Source organism: Odocoileus virginianus, chromosome 6, assembly GCF_023699985.2.
Source record: "Odocoileus virginianus isolate 20LAN1187 ecotype Illinois chromosome 6, Ovbor_1.2, whole genome shotgun sequence".
Classification (NCBI taxonomy): Eukaryota; Metazoa; Chordata; class Mammalia; order Artiodactyla; family Cervidae; genus Odocoileus; species Odocoileus virginianus.
The window spans coordinates 28,014,604-28,033,425 of NC_069679.1; the positions used below are offsets into that span (position 1 = coordinate 28,014,604).

At 37.8% G+C, this 18,822-nt stretch overlaps 1 protein-coding gene across 5 annotated transcripts in view; it reads left to right on the forward strand.

The window, feature by feature from the left end:
• Positions 1 to 247: 247 nt before the first annotated feature.
• Positions 248 to 18,822, forward strand: part of TMEM62 (transmembrane protein 62) — a 34,802-nt gene continuing 16,227 nt past the window's right edge. The window contains exons 1-8 of one of the 5 annotated variants that reach the window (XM_070469089.1): positions 248 to 715; positions 1,028 to 1,139; positions 2,422 to 2,559; positions 5,143 to 5,188; positions 9,118 to 9,259; positions 11,993 to 12,117; positions 12,260 to 12,382; positions 16,568 to 16,723. In XM_070469089.1, the coding sequence (XP_070325190.1) occupies positions 536 to 715; positions 1,028 to 1,139; positions 2,422 to 2,559; positions 5,143 to 5,188; positions 9,118 to 9,259; positions 11,993 to 12,117; positions 12,260 to 12,382; positions 16,568 to 16,723 (1,022 nt within the window). In that variant the 5' untranslated portion in view covers positions 248 to 535. Of the gene's footprint in view, positions 716 to 1,027; positions 1,140 to 2,421; positions 2,560 to 5,142; positions 5,189 to 9,117; positions 9,260 to 11,992; positions 12,118 to 12,259; positions 12,383 to 16,567; positions 16,724 to 18,822 lie in introns of those variants that run through there. The other 4 variants (XM_020906733.2, XM_020906737.2, XM_070469090.1 and 1 more) reach the window with 4 other exon arrangements.

Sequence of the window (18,822 nt, forward strand, 5' to 3'; positions counted from 1 at the left end):
TTTTCTCACGAAGTATATGGATGAAATCTATAGAAAACTTACAGCGACGTTGTTGATAATCAGAAGGGACCAGAGGAAGCCACCTGCCATATTTGCACAGCGATTTAAAAAGCGTCCTCATATAAACTTTGATTCTCACAACAACCCTGCAAAGTACGCTCTAGAGGTATTATTAACTCTGGTTTACAAGGAAACCGGCCACCTAGGTCAAGCGTGATTGACTAAGGTGGAGCCGGGACGCTCTCCTCCGCCTCCCTGACCTAGGATCCTTCCCTGCCGCGCCTAGGCAGCCGCGAGCGGCGCTGGGGAACTCTGTTTCCTTTTCTTCCCCTGTATCACATTTGCAAACCCATCCTAAAGGCGCGGCCCGCCGGCAGGTGCACATCCAGGCGCAGGTGCGGGCGGCGGCCGACCAGCCCGGCGCCCTAGGCCGCGCGACCATAGAGTCCGGAAGTGCAGCCCCAGCGGTTCCCTGCGGGCGCCGCTTGTTCCCAGCCCCGGCCACGCACACGAGGGCCGCGCTCCGGCGGGCTGAATGGCCGCAGGGCTGGCCGTCAGGGTGGTCGCCGGACTGGCGGCCACGGCCTTGGCGGCAGTGTTCTTGGAACACTACGGCCTGGCCGGCCGGTCTTCACCACTGCCCCAGCCCCGCAATCCCCGGCGCCCGCACCCTGCGCCGGGCCCCGGAGCCGGCAACATCTTCTGGGGTCTGCAGGTGACGCAGCGGGCGCCCAGGCTGGGGTGGTGGTGGTGGGGCGCCTGGGGTTTCGGGGCGGGCGCCAAGCGGCATGAGACGCCGGCAGTGTCCACGCGGGCGCGACCCGCTCCTGTCCCGGCCCAATCTCTGCGCTGGGGGCGGAGTGGTGATGGTGGTGCTGCTGCTGCTAATGCTTGGTCCTCCCCTGGGGGATCGTGAATGCTCCGACTCTTTGCCTTTTTCTTCCGCCGGAGAAAGCCCCTGGGTCGTCTCGGTCTGTGCTGCCTCTTCCTGACTCAGATCTCTCTGTTCAATACCCGCTTTCGGCAGATATCCGACATTCACCTGAGCAGGTTTCGCGATCCAAGCAGAGCTGTAGACTTAGAGACGTTCTGTTCTGAAACTGTTGACATCATTCAACCAGCTCTCGTCCTAGCAACAGGTAGGGACGATTGCGTGCTGTCCTGTGGTCCTGTGGTCCCAATGGTAGAATGCAAGCAATGCTGCAACCTTTTAACTGAGGGACGTTAGGAAAACTCTAGCTGCAGCCTCAGGTGAGCCCTCCTCCTGTGGAGGAGATGGGATATTGTAATTTCCTTTGCCTGTGGATAACTGAGTCAAGATCCGGGCTAAGTGACTTGCCACAGCAAGGTTTCGTCCTAGCGATAGAAGCAAGGCACGTGATTCTCATGTTCGTGTTCTGTCTGCTGTATCTGTATCTGTGTTGTCGTACTTCTAGATTTGAGAGAGAATTAAGGAAAGCCCTTTAACCAGGAATGAAAAGTTATCATCCTTCTCCTCGTATTCTTGTTTTTTTTTTTTTTTTATTAAACTTTTCCATTTTCTTTGCAGCATTAATCAATCTTATACCGTCAGTTGTTTGATGGACCCTTTCTTTCACCCCTTCCTACTTCTGTGACTTGGTTCCCTGGAGTATTCAAACCCCAAACCCTTTGCTCCCAACTGTGTTGAAGAAGAAGCTAAAGGAGCGTCTATCCTGGCCCTTGGGGAATTCATCTTCCGCCCACCTTACAGAAACATCTCTGCCTATATGATGAAGCCCTCATTTTATGGATGATCTCAATTTCAAATGCTTAATTTCCTAGAAATTTTCTATTTCATTTTCCAAGCTACACCTTCCAGATTTTCTTGCTGTAGAATTAATGCTTTGTTGGATCACATTTCCTGATTTGGGGTTTGGAAAATTAGGTTGCCATAGATATTAGGCAACTGCACAAAGTGTTGGAATTTATTGTTAAAGAGCTTTCATTTTATCAGAGTTTCAAGATGCATTTTTACAGCTCTCTTTAAAGATATAGTTTTCATAACCCATTTCTAATGTAACAGGAGTTTAACTAGGCACTTGTTGACCTATAAGAAACAAAAAATCCATGCTGAGGATCTTGTTTTATTTTTTTTTAGGCTGCACTATGTGGCATATGAGATCTTAGGTCTCCAACCAGGAATGGAACCTGTGCCCCCTCCATTGGGAGTTCGGAGTCTTAACCACTGAACTGCCAGGAAGTCCCAAGAATCTTATTATTATTTTTTCTGAGAATCTTAATTTAGATGACTTGCTTTGGATGCAGGTGGATTCATAGTGGTTATCCTTAAACATGTTGAGTACTTTCAATATCTTTGCTTTTCAGTGTGTGTTAAAAAAAAGTTGAACCCCAGTCCAGCTTTACTTTGCATTGTGATTACCTTCTTTTGTACACCTACAGGAGACCTGACAGATGCCAAAACAAAGGATAATTTGGGATCCATGCAGCAAGAGGTAGAATGGCAAACTTACCAGAGTATTCTGAAGAAGACAAAAGTCATGGAAAAAACCAAGTGGCTTGATACCAAAGGAAATCATGGTAAGAATGAAGTCCCACTTATAGTTAAGACTAGATATTTATAGGAGCCCAGATTCTCCAATTTAAATGGTAAAATTATAAAATGGGACATTGTAACATAAGTTTATATACACTGAAGACCACAACTAAGAAATACAACTGTAATATGTGATTTTAAAACTTCAGATGTCGCTATTAGACCTTGAAGGGGAAGTTGGTATGGTTTCTTTCTTCTTTACATGGAAGAAAAGCATATAGCAAAATCCATGGAGGTGGATGTTTAAAAAGATATAATTTTTGCTGAGTGAAAGAAGCCAAATCCGTAAGTCTATATACTGTATAATTTCATTTATATGATAGTCAAGAAAAGGCAAAACTAGACAGAGAACAGATTGTGGTTGCCAAGGGTTGGAGATAAAGAGGCTAACTACAAAGAACAATTGTGAGATAATTTTGGGGGGTGAACAGCACAGGTTGGGTTCATGAGACAAGTGCTCGGGCCTGGTGCACTGGGAAGACCCAGAGGGATTGGGTGGAGAGGGAGGTGGGAGGGGGGGGACCGGGATGGGGAATACATGTAAATTCATGGCTAATTAATTTCAATGTATGACAAAACCACTGCAATGATGTAAAGTAATTAGCCTCCAACTAATAAAAATAAATGGAAAAAAAAAATAAAGCTTATCATGTGGATGGATGAAAAAAAAAATTTTGGGGGGTGAAGATACTGTTATGTGTCTTGAGTGTGCTGGTAGATACATGACTGTATGCTTGTCGATGTCTTTAGAACTGTACATCACAAAGATTGAATTTTGCTATATATATTTAAAAATTTAAGTGACAAGTATATCCACATATGCATAGAAATGGATAACCCCTTCCCAATTTTTTAGATTGTGATTGTTACATTAATAAGAAAATGAACTATTTTCCAAGAGTCCTGATGGTAAATTTGTTTGTTTCAAAAAGGTTGACTTTCTTATTGGTTATGTAAGTATTTCATTCTGCTTCATTTTATTATTCATTGCTGATGAATACCTATTTATATATTTTTTCAAAAGGTATATTTATAAATTCTATCTGGTGAAATACACAGCTATTAGTTGGATCAGAAAATGCTCTCTATAAATGCAGTTGATCCTTTGCTCACTGCAACTAGAGAAAGCCCATGTGCACAACAAAGAAGCCCAGTGCAGCCAAAAGTAATGAACAAATAAATCTTTAAAAACAAAAAAAAAAAACACAGTTGACCCTTGAACAATGTGGAAGTTAGGGGGACCAACTACCAGGCAGTTGAAAATTCAGGTATAATTTTGCAGTTGGCCCTCTGCATCTACAGATTCAACCAACTAAGGATCTGTAGTACTGTAATATGTATTTTAGAACAAAATTCACCTGTAAGTGAATTTACATAGTTCAGATGTCAATTATAGTTCTTACAAATCGGCTAGAAATTAGAATTAAAGATATGATTCTGGCTTACAACTTTCTCTGGTATGTTTACATTCCCTTTTTTTCCCCTGATCTTAATTAGGGGTACTGGTCAAATTATTTTGGAATAAAAGGCAAATCTGTGTATATTAAAGTTTTCCAAGCCAAACTACTGATGTTTTTTTAAGTAACAGATATCAATTGGAGTTTTGTGATTAAATAACTTGGATAGTCTTTTGGAGTTCATAATCGTTTAATTTGATTTGTATAGGCATAAATGTTTATGGTATATATATGTGTGTGTGTGTATGCATGTATACACACACACACATATATATATATACATACATAAATCTTTATTAAGATTTAACTGTAACAGGGAGTTCCTTGGTGGTCTAATGGTTGTGACTCAGTGCTTTCACTTCTGTGGACTGAATTCAATCCTTGGTCTGGAAACAGATCATGTAGGCCATGCCATGTGGCAAAAAACCCCCAAAATTTAACTATAACAGAGTTGTTCTCTTAAGCAAGAGGATTATATACATGATAATATTTCTTTTGGCCTAAATTGAATTTACAGCTTATTCTCTTAAGTTTATTAGAAATGTAGTGGATTCTTGGAAGTCAAAACTGATGAACAATTTTAGCTATTGCAATCAAGTAATCGAGCTCTATGAAATTCTATTTCCAGACAAGTATGATGTTCTTACCCTTTTTGCTTACCATTATATAACTTCTTTATTACTGAGTCTTTCTTAAGATTTAGGAAGAGAGGGGCTTTGGCCCTATTATCAAAGTCATCTGCTGTTTAGAAGTCCTTGACATGGATCTGTATATGAGCCATGAATCCAGTCCTTCTTGAGTTCCAGAGTCACATGATTAAAATAGTAGCAACAGTGGTCCAGTCTTACAATATCAAATTGATTTAGTCTCAGTAATGCATAATTCAAAGTACTTATTCTTCAGTATACTAGATGCCTTAAATAAGTTTCCAGATAATCTGAATTCTATTAAGTTATGAAGTTTTAAAAATTAAAATTAAATGCCAGTCTAATTAATTGGCATCTATCATCTAAAGTGTTATTGAAAGAATTGTCATTTTTCTTCAGTCATTAACATGTTTGCATTTTTCTTTTTAATTTAGATGATGTTTGCTCTTTTCTTTTTAATTAGATGCATTCAACATTCCAAGTCTGGAGAGTGTTGAGAATTATTACAGGTACTGTAATGCACAGAAGATAGACAACAATATAGAGTTTGTGTTACAAAGAGGGTGCAGTCAATTCACTTAATGGGTGATAACATTTTTTAACAGAGAAAAGAACCTCTCGTAATTTAAAAATGGAGCCTTTTAGTTGTTTATCATTATTATTTTGGTGACTCATTTTTGTTTGCTTAGACCTCCCTTTATTCTTTTCATTTCATATAATTTGATGCTTTTTGTTGGCCAATGGTACTTTTAATAGTTTATACAGACTTTTTTTTTGCTGTTGATATACAGCAAAAGTCATTTAGATCAGAGCTTGTCAATCAGAGTACTGTGGACTTTAAGAATACTAAGCTACTGATTCTCTTAACCTCTGGAGTGGCTGAAGAGCCCAGTTGGTCTCTTCTGGGTGCCTTGTCCAATATGTCATACAAATATTTTTTAAATTTATGTGCATGAATATGAAAAAGGCAATGAATATGAAAGGATCTTTGAATCACAAAACCAATTTTCTAGTTTCAGTGTATTGGAATTCTTCTTTTGGCTGTAATTTCACTTTTTGTTCCTGTAGCTTTGTTCTACATTGTTTCAGTAGCTTTGTTCTACATTGTCAATTAGTCAAATAGCAAGTATCGAGTTTATCATTAGTTGGATAGTATGAGAGAAACAAATATGCCCTCTCTCTTCAAGTAGTGAGTCTAGCTAAGGTAGATGAAAATTGTTTAGGAAATGGTTAGAAAAGAACATGAAGGAATGGCTGATGAAATGCTAGATTATTTGTTACACTTAATTAGCACTATGAGAAATCAGAAAAGTCAGACATCAGCATGGGGTAGACACATAGCAGACTTTATTTTTCATTTTTGTTTTTCATTGAGGTATAATTGACATATAACATTATGTAAGCTTAAGGTGTGCAGTGTGTTAGTGTGATTCATTTATATATTGCAATATGATTATCACATAAGGTTAGCTAATATCTCTATCACTTCACATAGTTATTGTTTCTTTTTTGTGGAGTAAACAATTAAGATCTGGTCTGTTAACAACTTTGAAGTTTATAATACAGTATTTTAAAATTATAATTACTACACTGTGCATTAGATCTATTTATCTATTAGTTGCAAGTTAGAAGAGACGTTGTGAAAGTAGTGAAAATTGTGTCCAGTCTTAAAACATGGGTAGCCTTTGAAGGAGTAAGAAATCTGAGGGAGGTATTTTAGGCAAAAGGATGAGTATAAACAGAGCTTTAAAAAGTAGAATGAGGTTTTGAGTGCAGTAAGGAAACTGTTATCATCAGAATAAAGGTTCATTTTGAAGACTGATACAACATTGGATAGAGAGTGTAGAGCCAGTTCATGGTGGTGTCAAGTGACAAGCATAGAAATTTAGATGTGATGGGTAATAATAGTTTATAATCCAGTATAGGTTCCTAAGGAGATTAGCAACATAGGAAAATAGTATTTTATAAAGGGCAGATACATAACAAAATAGAGATAGGGATAAAAAGAAAAAGGGAGAGATTAGAGTTGTATAGACCAAGTAGAAAAATCCTGCAGTAGTCTAACCATCATAAGGAAAAGGTTGGAAATGAGTAGAAAACCTGTCTGAACAAGGATCATGGATATGGGGATGGTGACATGAATTTGAGGATGTTAACTGGTAGACAGATAGAGTCACCATAACATGGAAGAGGGGGTTGTCCTCTTTTGTTAAAGTGGGGAAGGAGAAGGACAGAGATGAAAATCTCCCACTTCTTATTAACTGTTTGTATCTTTGATGGTGATTATGGGAATGGGCTTAAGAGACATTTTCAAAGAATTAACAGGATTTAGGGTCTGATTAGTAACTGGGAAAAGTCAAGTTATTAATCATTTTAAAGTTTCTTACTTTTATATTTTTGTTTCTAATCATTAAACTTTATCTGGATTTAATAAATGACACTTAGCTAGAGACCAGGCATTATGGAAGTATCATATGAAAGGAAGGAAAAAAATGGAAGGGAAAAAATCTTGAGGTTAAATCGTGATCTCTAGAATGCCTCAGAGATGCCAAAATCCAGAATTCAAAGACTATTGTATATTTTAACATCCGCTTTCAAATACCTGAATTTTATTTTAGATAGTTGGATTTTAATATGTCAAAAATGTAGGAAAGGAAACAATACATATGAGATTATAAGATCTTGAAGAATAACTGGAAAAAAAGGCAGGAAAAATATCAGTACAAATTTTAATGAGGAAAATCCCTGAGATAGAAATTTTAAAAATATCAGGAAGAGAGGTAATAGAACTGATTGACTATTAATTGTAATATCTATGACAGTATATTTATGTTATATTTGATAGTTGTTGTTGCTTAAAAATAGCTTCCTGATGGCACATTAAATTTCAGAAGTTTATTTGTATTTATTTCACATGTACTCTTAGGTAAAATATCATACAAGACACTCAGATATTTTCTTATCTGACATTTGAATAATAAAGGTCTGCTCCAAATATTGGAGAATGAAGTGGCAACCCACTGCAGTTTTCTTGCCTAGAGAATCCCATGGACAGAGGGGCCTGGTGGGCTGCTGTCCACAGGGTCGCACAGAGTCAGACACGACTGAAGCGACTTAGCATGCATGCATGCATTGGAGAAGGAAATGGCAACCCACTCCAGTATTCTTGCCTAGAGAGTCCCAGGGACAGAAGAGCCTGGTGGGCTGCCGTCTATGGGGTCACAGAGTGGGGCACAACTGAAGCGACTTAGTAGCAGCAGCAGCAGCTCTAAATATAATCTCTACTTTCTTTCACATTTATTCAGCAAATACTCAATGAGTGCCAAGCCTGTACACTTTGTTACCCATCCTTTCTCCTTGCTCTTCAGTCTCCATCTTATTGGACACCTGAATACTGTTGATACTTAAGGTGATTGGGACTTTCTTTACTGGATGTGGACCCTGTGTATGTTTTCAATATATTTTTAGAAACTGAAAAAAGATTTACTGGTTCTGACTGAACATTTTTCTCCTGGCTCAATAACTTCTTCTTTGCAAGGCTTTATTGTGACTTAAGCCTTTGCACTCCTGTTTTAAGAACTCAACACTTTTGTATCTCACTACACCAAGAATTCTGCTAGGTACTTAGCAGGCCCTCACTACAATATTTTTTGACTTACCAGGTGGTGCTAGTGGTAAAGAACCCGCCTGCCAATGCAGGAGATGTAAGAAATGAGGGTTTGATCCCTGGGTTGGGAAGATTCCCTGGAGAAGGGAATGGCAACCCACTCCAGTATCTTTGCCTGGAGAATCCCATGGAGAGAGGAGCATGGCAGGCTACAGTCTGTTGGGTCTCAAAGAGTTAGACACAGCTGAAGCCGCTTAGCACACATGCACTATAATTTTTAATGATTGATAAGTACCATTTCCTTGGATTCTGATTTATCTCTTTTAAAATGTTTAGTGGACTGCTTAAGTTAGCCACCTGCTTTTCTGCTTTGCTTGGTGACCTTGTGCTTGGTTACTGATGAATACGTTTGTCTGTATCTTTCCCTGGTGGCTCAGAGATTAAAGCGCCTGCTTGCAATGCGGGAGACCTGATTTCAATCCCTGGGTCGGGAAGATTCCCTGGAGAAGGAAATGGCAACCCACTCCAGTATTCTTGCCTGGAGAATCCCATGGACAGAGGAGCCTGGTGGGCTACAGTCCATGGGGTTGCAAAGAGTTGGACATGACTGAGCGACTTCACTTTCACTTTCACTTGGAGACAATAGGAAAAAAAATTTAATTGTTTTATCCATTGTGGGTCTGGTATCTAGTTTTGTTTATTTCTCTGTCAGATCACAGAAATTTCCTTTATAAAGGGAGTCAAAATATAGTGTGATAGTAGGTTAGGAATTTAAACTCATTCTGTTTTCTTATGATTGCACTAAAGCTTTCTTGTCTTGTATTTTTTTAGGAAGTATTCTGCTGTACGGAGGGATGGCTCTTTTCGTTATGTCCACAGTACTCCCTTTGGCAACTATTCTTTCATCTCTTTGGATGCCACCCTTAATCCAGGGCCTAAGAGACCTTTTAATTTCTTTGGAATTTTAGATCAGGTACAGTAAAAATCCCACTTCCCTTTGCAGCTAACCTATTTTATTTTTTTCAGATGCATGTGGCTCACTTAAAGTTATCCTAGGTAGACAAATTCTTATCTAGAAATGCTTGAGCAAAGTTCTACTGTGGTTTCAGTTATGGCTAGAAGAAATTATTGACTCCTTCAACCCTATTATTACTATCCCTGTCCTTGTCCCAAAACCTGGGAAAGGAATAACTCACATTTTATATCATTAAATTAAAAGGTGCTTGCTTCTTGGAAGGAAAACTATGATAAACCTGCTGCTGCTGCTGCTGCTAAGTCGCTTCAGTCGTGTCTGACTCTGTGTGACCCCATAGACAGAAGCCCACCAGGCTCCCCCGTCCCTGGGATTCTCCAGGCAAGAACTCTGGAGTGGGTTGCCATTTCCTTCTCCAGTGCATGAAAGTGAAAAGTGAAAGGGAAGTTGCTCAGTCGTGTCCGACACTTAGCAACCCCATGAACTGCAGCCTACCAGGCTCCTCTGTCCATGGGATTTTCCAGGCAAGAGTACTGGAGTGGGTGCCATTGCCTTCTCCAATGACAAACCTAGACAGCATATTAAAAAGCAAAGACATCTCTTTGCTAGCAAAGGACCATCTAGTCAAAGCTACGATTTTTCCAGTAGTCATGTCATGTATAAATATAAGAGTTGGATCATAAAGAAGCCTGAGCACAGAAGAATTGATGCTTTTGAATTGCGGTGCTGGAGATGACTCTTGAGAGTCCTTTAGATTGCAAGGAGGTAAAACCAGTCAATCCTGAAGGAAATCAACTCTGAATATTCATTGGAAGGACTGATGCAGAAATTGAAGCTTCAGTGTTTTGGCTACCTGATGTGAACAGCCAACTCATTGGAGAAGATGTCAATGCTGAGAAAGATTGAAGGCAAGAGGAGAAGTGGGCACCAGAGATTAATATGGTTACATAGCATCAATGTCTTGATGGACATGAATTTGAGCAAACTCTGGGAGACAGTGAAGAATAGAGGAGCCTCGTGGGCTGCAGTCCATGGGGCTGCAAAGAGTTGGACATGACTTAATGACTGAACGACAACAGTAACATTTATTGAATAGGTACTAAGTAGAGTATGCACTTTGCAAGGTGCAGGGCATACAGCTTTGTCTATAATATGGCATATTCCTATATCCCCACAGTTGCCATTTCTAACTAATGGTCTATGTTTTTTTTTTTTTTTTTTTTGGTAAGAGAAGGGCCACTGTTGAAGTAAATATGTTTCTTTTAAAGTATCTTTTGTAAGCTTGGTGAAAATTGTTGCTGGGTTGAAACTGTATGGAAAGTCACATCTGAGTACCTCTCATTATGTCTTGGTACATCAAATGTCAACTCATTAATGATTATGTGCATGTATGTAAGACATATGTGCCCATATGCAAGGGTGATAAGATCAAGTCCTTGGCCTCTTAGAATATTTGATCTACTGTTGGGCTTAAGACCTGTGTAGAAATAACTATAATGAAAAGCAGAATTGTTAAATGCTGAAAGATTAAAAGTGGTATGAGGGTTCAAAGGAACTTGAACAAAATATTGTTAAATGCATTGTGTTTATTAACCATTTTATTAAATGAAAGTTTATTTTGTTGACTATTTACTGAGTGTCTTTAGACAGTATAGAGTTGATTAGCTTATTATTTTAAAGCCTACCCCTTAGAATAGTGTTTTTTAAGGTATGATTCGATAATCTGCATGAAAAACAGCTATTTTGTAAAATGCAGATTCTCAAACTTTGTCCAAGACTTACCAAATTAGAAAACCTGAAGGTAGGACCCAAGAATTCATTGCTATAAGCACTTCACAGGTAATATTAATGTATATTTATATATATACAAGTTATTTCAGAAGTTATCTTTATAAGTGATGATTTACATAGAATAAATGCACTCATTTTGAATATTTGAAGGGTTTTGGCAAGTATATGTACATATAATTCACTACAATCAAAAGAGAACATTCCATTACTATATAAAATTCTATTGTGTTGTTGATCTTCACCTGAAGTTCTGGGGAACAACTGATTGGTTTTCTGTCAGTATAGATTAGTGCTGTTTGTTCTAGAATTTTATATAAATGAAATCATACAGTATGTACTCTTGTGTCTGGCTTCTTCTGCTTAATATATCTCTAAGATTCATCCATATTACTGTGTGTGTGCTTTTTTATTGCTGAGTAGTGTTCCATTGTACACATATGGATATACTGCAATTTTTTGATGGTTTCTAATTTTTGTCTATTATGAGTAGAATATTGTGAACATTCTTGTACAAAGCTTCCTTTGAATATATGTACATCTTATTTTATAAGCTTAGTTTTGATATCCTCTTTATTTATTACACTGTGATATACAGGGCTGAGAAGATTAGTGGTTCTTCTTTATTTCTATGAAGAAATTTAGAAGTAAAGAAAGAAATTTATGTAATTTAAAGATTATTCTTTATTTCTGTTTCCTTATCTGTCAAATGGGAATAATCCCTGTCCTAGTTAGCACAGACTTATTTTTAGGATCAAATGAATTATAATATATGTTTAAACAGCTTGAAACTTACAGAGGTCCATACAGGTCATTGATTAGTATAGTTTAAGGCTTAGACATAATATACTTATTATAAAACCTCAAGGGAGTTGCATAATCCATTGACATTAGATTTCAGCCTGAGCCCTAATTAAAGCTCCTCCTATTCTTCTCTGATTTCAGAAACGGATGGAGGAGCTTTTGTTACTGGCCAAGGAAAGCCGTTGGAGCAACCACAGTATTTGGTTTGGACACTATACAACATCCACTGTCCTTTCTCCATCACCAGGACTTCGGTCAATAATGAGGTGAGACAGGCTTCCAAAATCAAGATTGTTTTTAATTCTTTTATGTTTTCTACCTATTTTGCTCTTCTAAAGAGGTATTTTTATTAACTTGGCATCACAAGCTATCATTGTTCATTTATTTCATTTGCTTTTTATTGGTTAGTTCGGCTACAGCTTATTTGTGTGGGCATCTTCATACCCTTGGTGGACTCATGCCTGTTTTGCACACTCGTCACTTCCAGGGCACTTTGGAACTTGAGCTAGGAGACTGGAAGGATAACAGAAGGTAAGGGAACTACCCCACAAAATAAAACTTATACATGTGAGTTTTGCTAAAGCAATTATAGTTTTCTGATCACTACCATGAGTGATCCCAGTTAAGGAAAAACTTGTGATACCTCTCTGTTTTTGAAGGGAAATATGTATCTGGAAGTCTTTATCCTTATGCAGAAACCTTGTTGCAGCAGTTATGTTTGCCATTGCTGTGTTACATTGGACTTTCAAATGCATCCTCTAGGAAATAGTTTTCAAGCTGTAGTGTACACAAGCTCTTAGAGGAGCTTGTGAAAAATAAAGATTACCAGGCCTTCACTCTAGAGATTTTGGCTGTGTTGGTCTGGATTAGGACACAAGAAACTACATTTTAAAAAAAGTCTACCAGGTGCTCAAGAGACTATACTTTGAGAAATATTAAGGCTAGAAATATGTCATATCTTTCCCTAAATTTTGTACTTGCCTTTCTAGTTACTGCTGCAATATATTAGTGATTTAAGTTCTTCAAATAGATTACAGTTGGTTTTTATTAAGGTTAAAGCCTTTTAAAAATTATTATTAAGCATTAAAAGAAATTATAGTGTAGTTGATGTACACTATTGTATAGGTTACAGGTATACAATATAGTGATTCACAGTTTTTAAAGGTCATACTCTATTATTATTACAAAATATTGGCATATTCCCTGTGTTGCACAATATCCCGGTAGCTTCCTTTATATGTAATAGTTTGTACCTTTTAACCCCTTGCTTCTATCTTGCTCCTCTTTTCTTCCCTTTCCCCAGTGGTAGCCACTCGTTTATTCTCTTTAAGTCTGTTTCTTTTTCACTATATTCCCTAGCTTGTTGTAGTTCTTAGATTCCACATATAAGTGATCTTGTACAATATTTGTCTTTCTCTGTCTGATGTATTCACTCAGCATACTACCCTCCAAGTCCGTCATTGTTACAAATAGCAAAATTCCATTCTTTTTTATGGCTGAGTATTATTCCACTGTATATCTACCATATCTTTATCCATTTTTATGTTGATGGACACTTAGGTTGCTTCTGTATCTTGGCAGTTGTAAATAATTCTGCCATGAACATTGGGGTGCATGTTATCTTTTCAAATTGGATATGTACCCAGGAGTGGACGTGCAGGATCATATGGTAGTTCTAGGGTTAAAGTGTTTTGAAGAGAAAATATAACATTTATCAAAAGCATATAGTATAGTTGAATATATATTAATTGAGAAGAATGCAGTATATATTTGATAATAACTACTTAAGTGCAACTATAAGTATAAATAACTACCATCTCATTGTTTTATATCAATTGCTATTTAACTTTGTTAAACCCAGTGCTATGAAGATATTAGATACTCAGTAAATATTTGTTAAGCTGAATGTTATCTTGCTATTTTTAACTACAGTTGACCTTTAAACAACACAGTCTGAATTGTGCAGGTCCCATCACTTCATGGGAAATAGATGGGGAGACAGTGGAAACAGTGTCAGACTTTATTTTTGGGGGCTCCAAAATCACTGCAGATGGTGATTGCAGCCATGAAATTAAAAGATGCTTACTCCTTGGAAGGAAAGTTATGACCAACCTAGACAGCATATTAAAAAGCAGAGACATTACTTTGCCAACAAAGGTCCGTCTAGTCGCGGCTATGGTTTTTCCAGTGGTCATGTATGGATGTGAGAGTTGGACTATAAAGAAAGCTGAGTGCCGAAGAACTGATGCTTTTGAACTGCGGTGATGGAGAAGACTCTTGAGAGTCCCTTGCATTGCAAGGAGATCCAACCAGTCCATCCTAAAGGAGATCAGTCCTGGGTGTTCATTGGAGGGACTGATGCTGAAACTGAAACTTCAATACTTTGGCCACCTCATGTGAAGAGTTGACTCATTGGAAAAGACCCTGATGCTGGGAGGGATTGGGGTCAGGAGGAGAAGGGGACAACAGAGGATGAGATGGCTGGATGGCATCACTGACTTGATGGACATGTGTTTGAGTAAACTCTGGGAGTTTGTGATGGACAGGGAGGCCTGGCATGCTGCGATTCATGGGGTCGCAAAGAGTCGGACACGACTGAGCGACTGAACTGAACTGAACTGAACGTATACTCAGATTTTTTTTTCACAAAGTACTTACTACAGTACTTCACAATCCAAGGTTAGTTGAGTCCATGGAAGCAGAGCCAAGGTTATGGGGTCTGACTGGGAAGTCCTACTCAGCTTTTCGACTGCTTGAGGGCTGGTGCCCCTGACCCCCGCATTGTTCAAGGGTCAGCTGTTCTTCTGTTGGGCTTCCCTCGTGGCTCAGCTGGTAAAGAAACCGCCTGCAATGCGGGAGACCTGCGTTCGATCCCTGGCTTGGGAAGATTCCCTGGAGAAGGGAAAGGCTACCCACTCCAGTATTCCTGCCTGGAGAATTCCATGAACTGTGTAGTCTATGGGCTCGCAAAGAGTTGGACATGACTGAGCGACTTTCACTTCACTGTTAATCGAAAAGCAGTTTTATATCTTGGAAAGTACTTATTCATTTCAGTTGGCATTTCTAGAAACTGTGTAAGAGTTAAGCATGAAGCCTCTAATTAGTTGGCAGCTGTAATTACTTTGAACTAAGACCTGCCTGTTCACGATGGTGAGGCTGTGGGCTGGACTAGAATTGCTTTTTACAAGGTAGCCTTCCTAAACCTTGTTCAACTTCTTGATTTCTTATATATGCTACAGTTACAAGTTAAGTCATGTTAATTATGAAACCATTTCCTTTCTTTCACTTCCCACCTGCTCTCCTGTGTTCCACCCTAGGGTTTTATCTAGAGTTTGTCTTACTGAAAGAAACTAACCTTTATCTGCCCTTATAAATATTTAAATTTTATTATGTATTGTTTAGTCGCTCAGTCGTATCCTACTCTTTGTGACCACGTATACTGCAGCACGCCAGGCTTCCCTGTCTTTCACCATCTCCTGGAACTTGCTCAAATTCATGTCTATTGACTCAGTGATGCCATCCAGCCGTCTTGCCCTAATATTATGTATTAGCACAATAGAAGAGTTTTTTTTTTTTTTTTTCCAGCTTCACTGTGTTGCCTGTGGGATCTTAGTTTCCCAGCCAGGGACTGAACCTCCTCTCTCAGCAAAAAAAAAAGTGCAGAGTCTTAGTCATTGGACTGCTAGGAAATTCCCTAGAAGAGTTTTTAAAAACAGTATATTAGTAATAATAGACTAGGCTTTGTTGTGTATGCAAATAAATCTAGAAATATCAGTGGCTTAACCCAACAGATGTTTATTTTTTTATTTTTTTTTCATTTTTGTAAACTCTTACTGGGAGTATGACTCATAGTATGAGTCAAGGAAACTCGCAGCCACAGGGTAACTCTGGGATTCAGACTTCCTCCATCTTATTATGTGACTATTTCAACACCTCAATTCCAGGGCAGGGAAGAGAGCATGGAGAACTCATACCCACTGTTAAGTACTTTGGACCGGAAGTGTGATATATGTCACTTCTGTTCACAGCCCATTGGCCAGAACTAGTCACATGGTCCCAACCTAATACCAGGGAGACTGGGAAAGGCAGGGGAGCACGTGGAATATTTGGTGAGCACTATTGTTTCTGCCATAGCTAATCATTTTTCTCCTCAGTTTTAAAAGTTAGAAAATACAAAACTTTGCTTACTCTTTAATGAATAATACCTTTCAACGTGCATTTAGAAAATAAAAACTTTTGCTATTTTCTTTGAAATTATAGAAATAAACGTTTTAAAGAAGAATTAAAAGTTTCTAATTGTGCTCATTTTAATATTTTATGTAGCATTGTTGATAGGATAAAGAATGTTAGATGTTAGGCTTATGATGAATATTTTAGGTTCAAAATAGTCTTAAAGTATAGAAATCAAATGATTTAATTCAATAAACATTTGTTTAAAAATTAAGAGTACATGCTAGACACCAGGCATGATTTTAGGACACAGTGAAAATTCATTGTTTCAGTCAGATCCCAGTTGTTGTGACAAATGTCACAAATGACAAAATGTAAAAGTGAAAGGTACAAGGAAAGAAAGAGGAACAATATTATTTACTCTGCATTCCAATAAATAATCTCAGAAAGTATAATTTTATATTTTTACCTTTGTTCTGTTTTTCTCCTTCAGTCCCTCTTAAAATATGAAATGACTAAATTACCTCATTGTTCTCTGGTCTCTAGGTACCGGATCTTTGCTTTTGATCATGACCTCTTTAGCTTTGCAGATTTGATCTTTGGTGAGTGGCCTGTGGTTCTTATCACTAATCCTAAGTCACTCCTGTATAGTTCTGCTAAACATGAACCACTAGAAAGACTCCTTCACTCAACACACATCAGGTATGTAGCAATTTTTCAGAATTTAATTTTAGTTTTAAGTTATTGATAGAGAATAAGTCATTGTGATTACATTCTCATGTGAAAGCTATGAGATGTCCCGCTTTAGTTTTATCAACAATCTAAACATTATATACATAGCCTACTGTTTCATTCTCATTCAGTTAAAAAATACATAGTTTTTAAGTTGCTGAAATTAGAAAAAAATTTAGAAACCCACAATCCTGCCATTATTGTTTCTTTTATTCCAGCTTCTGTATATGCATGTTTTTACATTGCCATAATCATAATGTATCTATTCATTTGTATCCCATTTTAACACATTTATATCATATATCAGAAATAAATATTTAAAAATTTTTCTACATAGCCTTTCAAAAAAGCAAAAGCTATAGAAACCTTATGGATTTGAAAATTCATTTGGCATATGAATTTGACAGTATATGTCAATGGAATCTTTTTTCTTTTTTAATTTTTTCTGGCTCTGCTGTGCAGCATGGGGGATCCTGGTTCCCCAACCAGGGATTGAACCTATGTCCCTTGCAGTGAAAGCATGGAGTCTTAACCACTGTATGTCCAGGGACGTCCCAACTTATTATTATTATCTTTTTTCCAACTTATTTTTTATTGAAGTATAGTTGAATTACAATGTTGTGTCAATTACTTCTGTAGAGCAAAGTGATTCAGTTATACATTTATATACATTCTTTTTCATTTTCTTTTCTATTATGGTTTATCACAAGATATTGAATATAGTTTCCTGTGCTATCCAGTAGGACCTTGTTGTTTCTCTAGTCTATATATACCAGTCCAACCCTCTCCCACTCCCCTCCCCCTTGGCATTCTATCTCTATGTCCCTGATTCTGTTTCTATTTCATAGATAGGTTCATTTGTGTCATGTTTTAGATTCCACGTATAAGTGATATCATAGAGTATTTGTCCTTCTCTTTCTGACTTACTTCACTTACTATGATAATCTCTAGTTGCATCCATGTTCCTGAAAATGGCATTATTTTGTTCTTTTTTGTGGCTGGGTAGTATTAAATAGAATCTTAATGAAACATTACCGTTCCTTTTGGAGAGAGACTTATAACCTTTTGCAAATGTAAGGGCACTTGTTTTAATATACTTTTAAAAATTTTATTTTGAAAAGTAGCACGACATAACTTTTGGAAAATAGGGTAATGGGATTATATGTGTATTCCTGTCCCATCCCCCATCCCCTAGTAGAACTGCTGTTAACATGAGTTTTCTTTTTCAGGCATTCTCTTTCAGGCATGTATTTACATAGTCATAATCATAGGGTACAGTGTATTCTAATTCCTACCTTTTTTCTGTCAACAGAGAGAGTGGATCATAGTATATATAACTGTTTTCCTATTCTTGGTGAACTTTTAGATTTTCTTCTAATTTGAGGATGAATATCTGATGCATATAGATTCTTCCTTCATTTGAATGATTGCTTTAGATAGAGTTCTCGAAATGGGATTCTAGCTGAAATAGTTTAGATTCCTTTGTGACTGTTGATAAAGGTTTTCTAACTACTTTATTTTTTTGCAACTAAAATAATTATTCTTTTTAAAAAAAATTTTGGTAAAATATACATAAAATTTACCATGTTAACCATTTTTAGTGTACAGTACTTTCATATTGTTATACAGCCATCACCACCATTTGTTTTATCTTCCAGAACTGTAACTTTGTACCCATTCAACACTAACTCCCTATTCTCCCTCCCCCCAGCCCCAAGCAACCATTATTCTACTTTCCGTCTCTATGGGCCTGACTACTTTAGGTGCCTCATATAGGAGAATCACCTATCTGTCCTTTGGTGACTGGTTTCTTTCATTTAGTGTAATGTCTTCACCCATTTTTTTGGTACAGATTTATTTGTTTGTTTTTGGTTGCATTGGGTCTTCATTGCTGCATGGGCTTTCTCTAGTTGCAGTGAGCTAGGGCTACTTTCTCGTTGGTGATGTGCAGGTTTCTCATTACAGTGGCTTCTCTTGTTGCGGAGCACCAGCTCTAGATGCACAGGCTTCAGTAGTTATGGCTTACAAGGTCTAGAGCATGGGCTTAGTAGTTGTGTACAGGCTTAGTT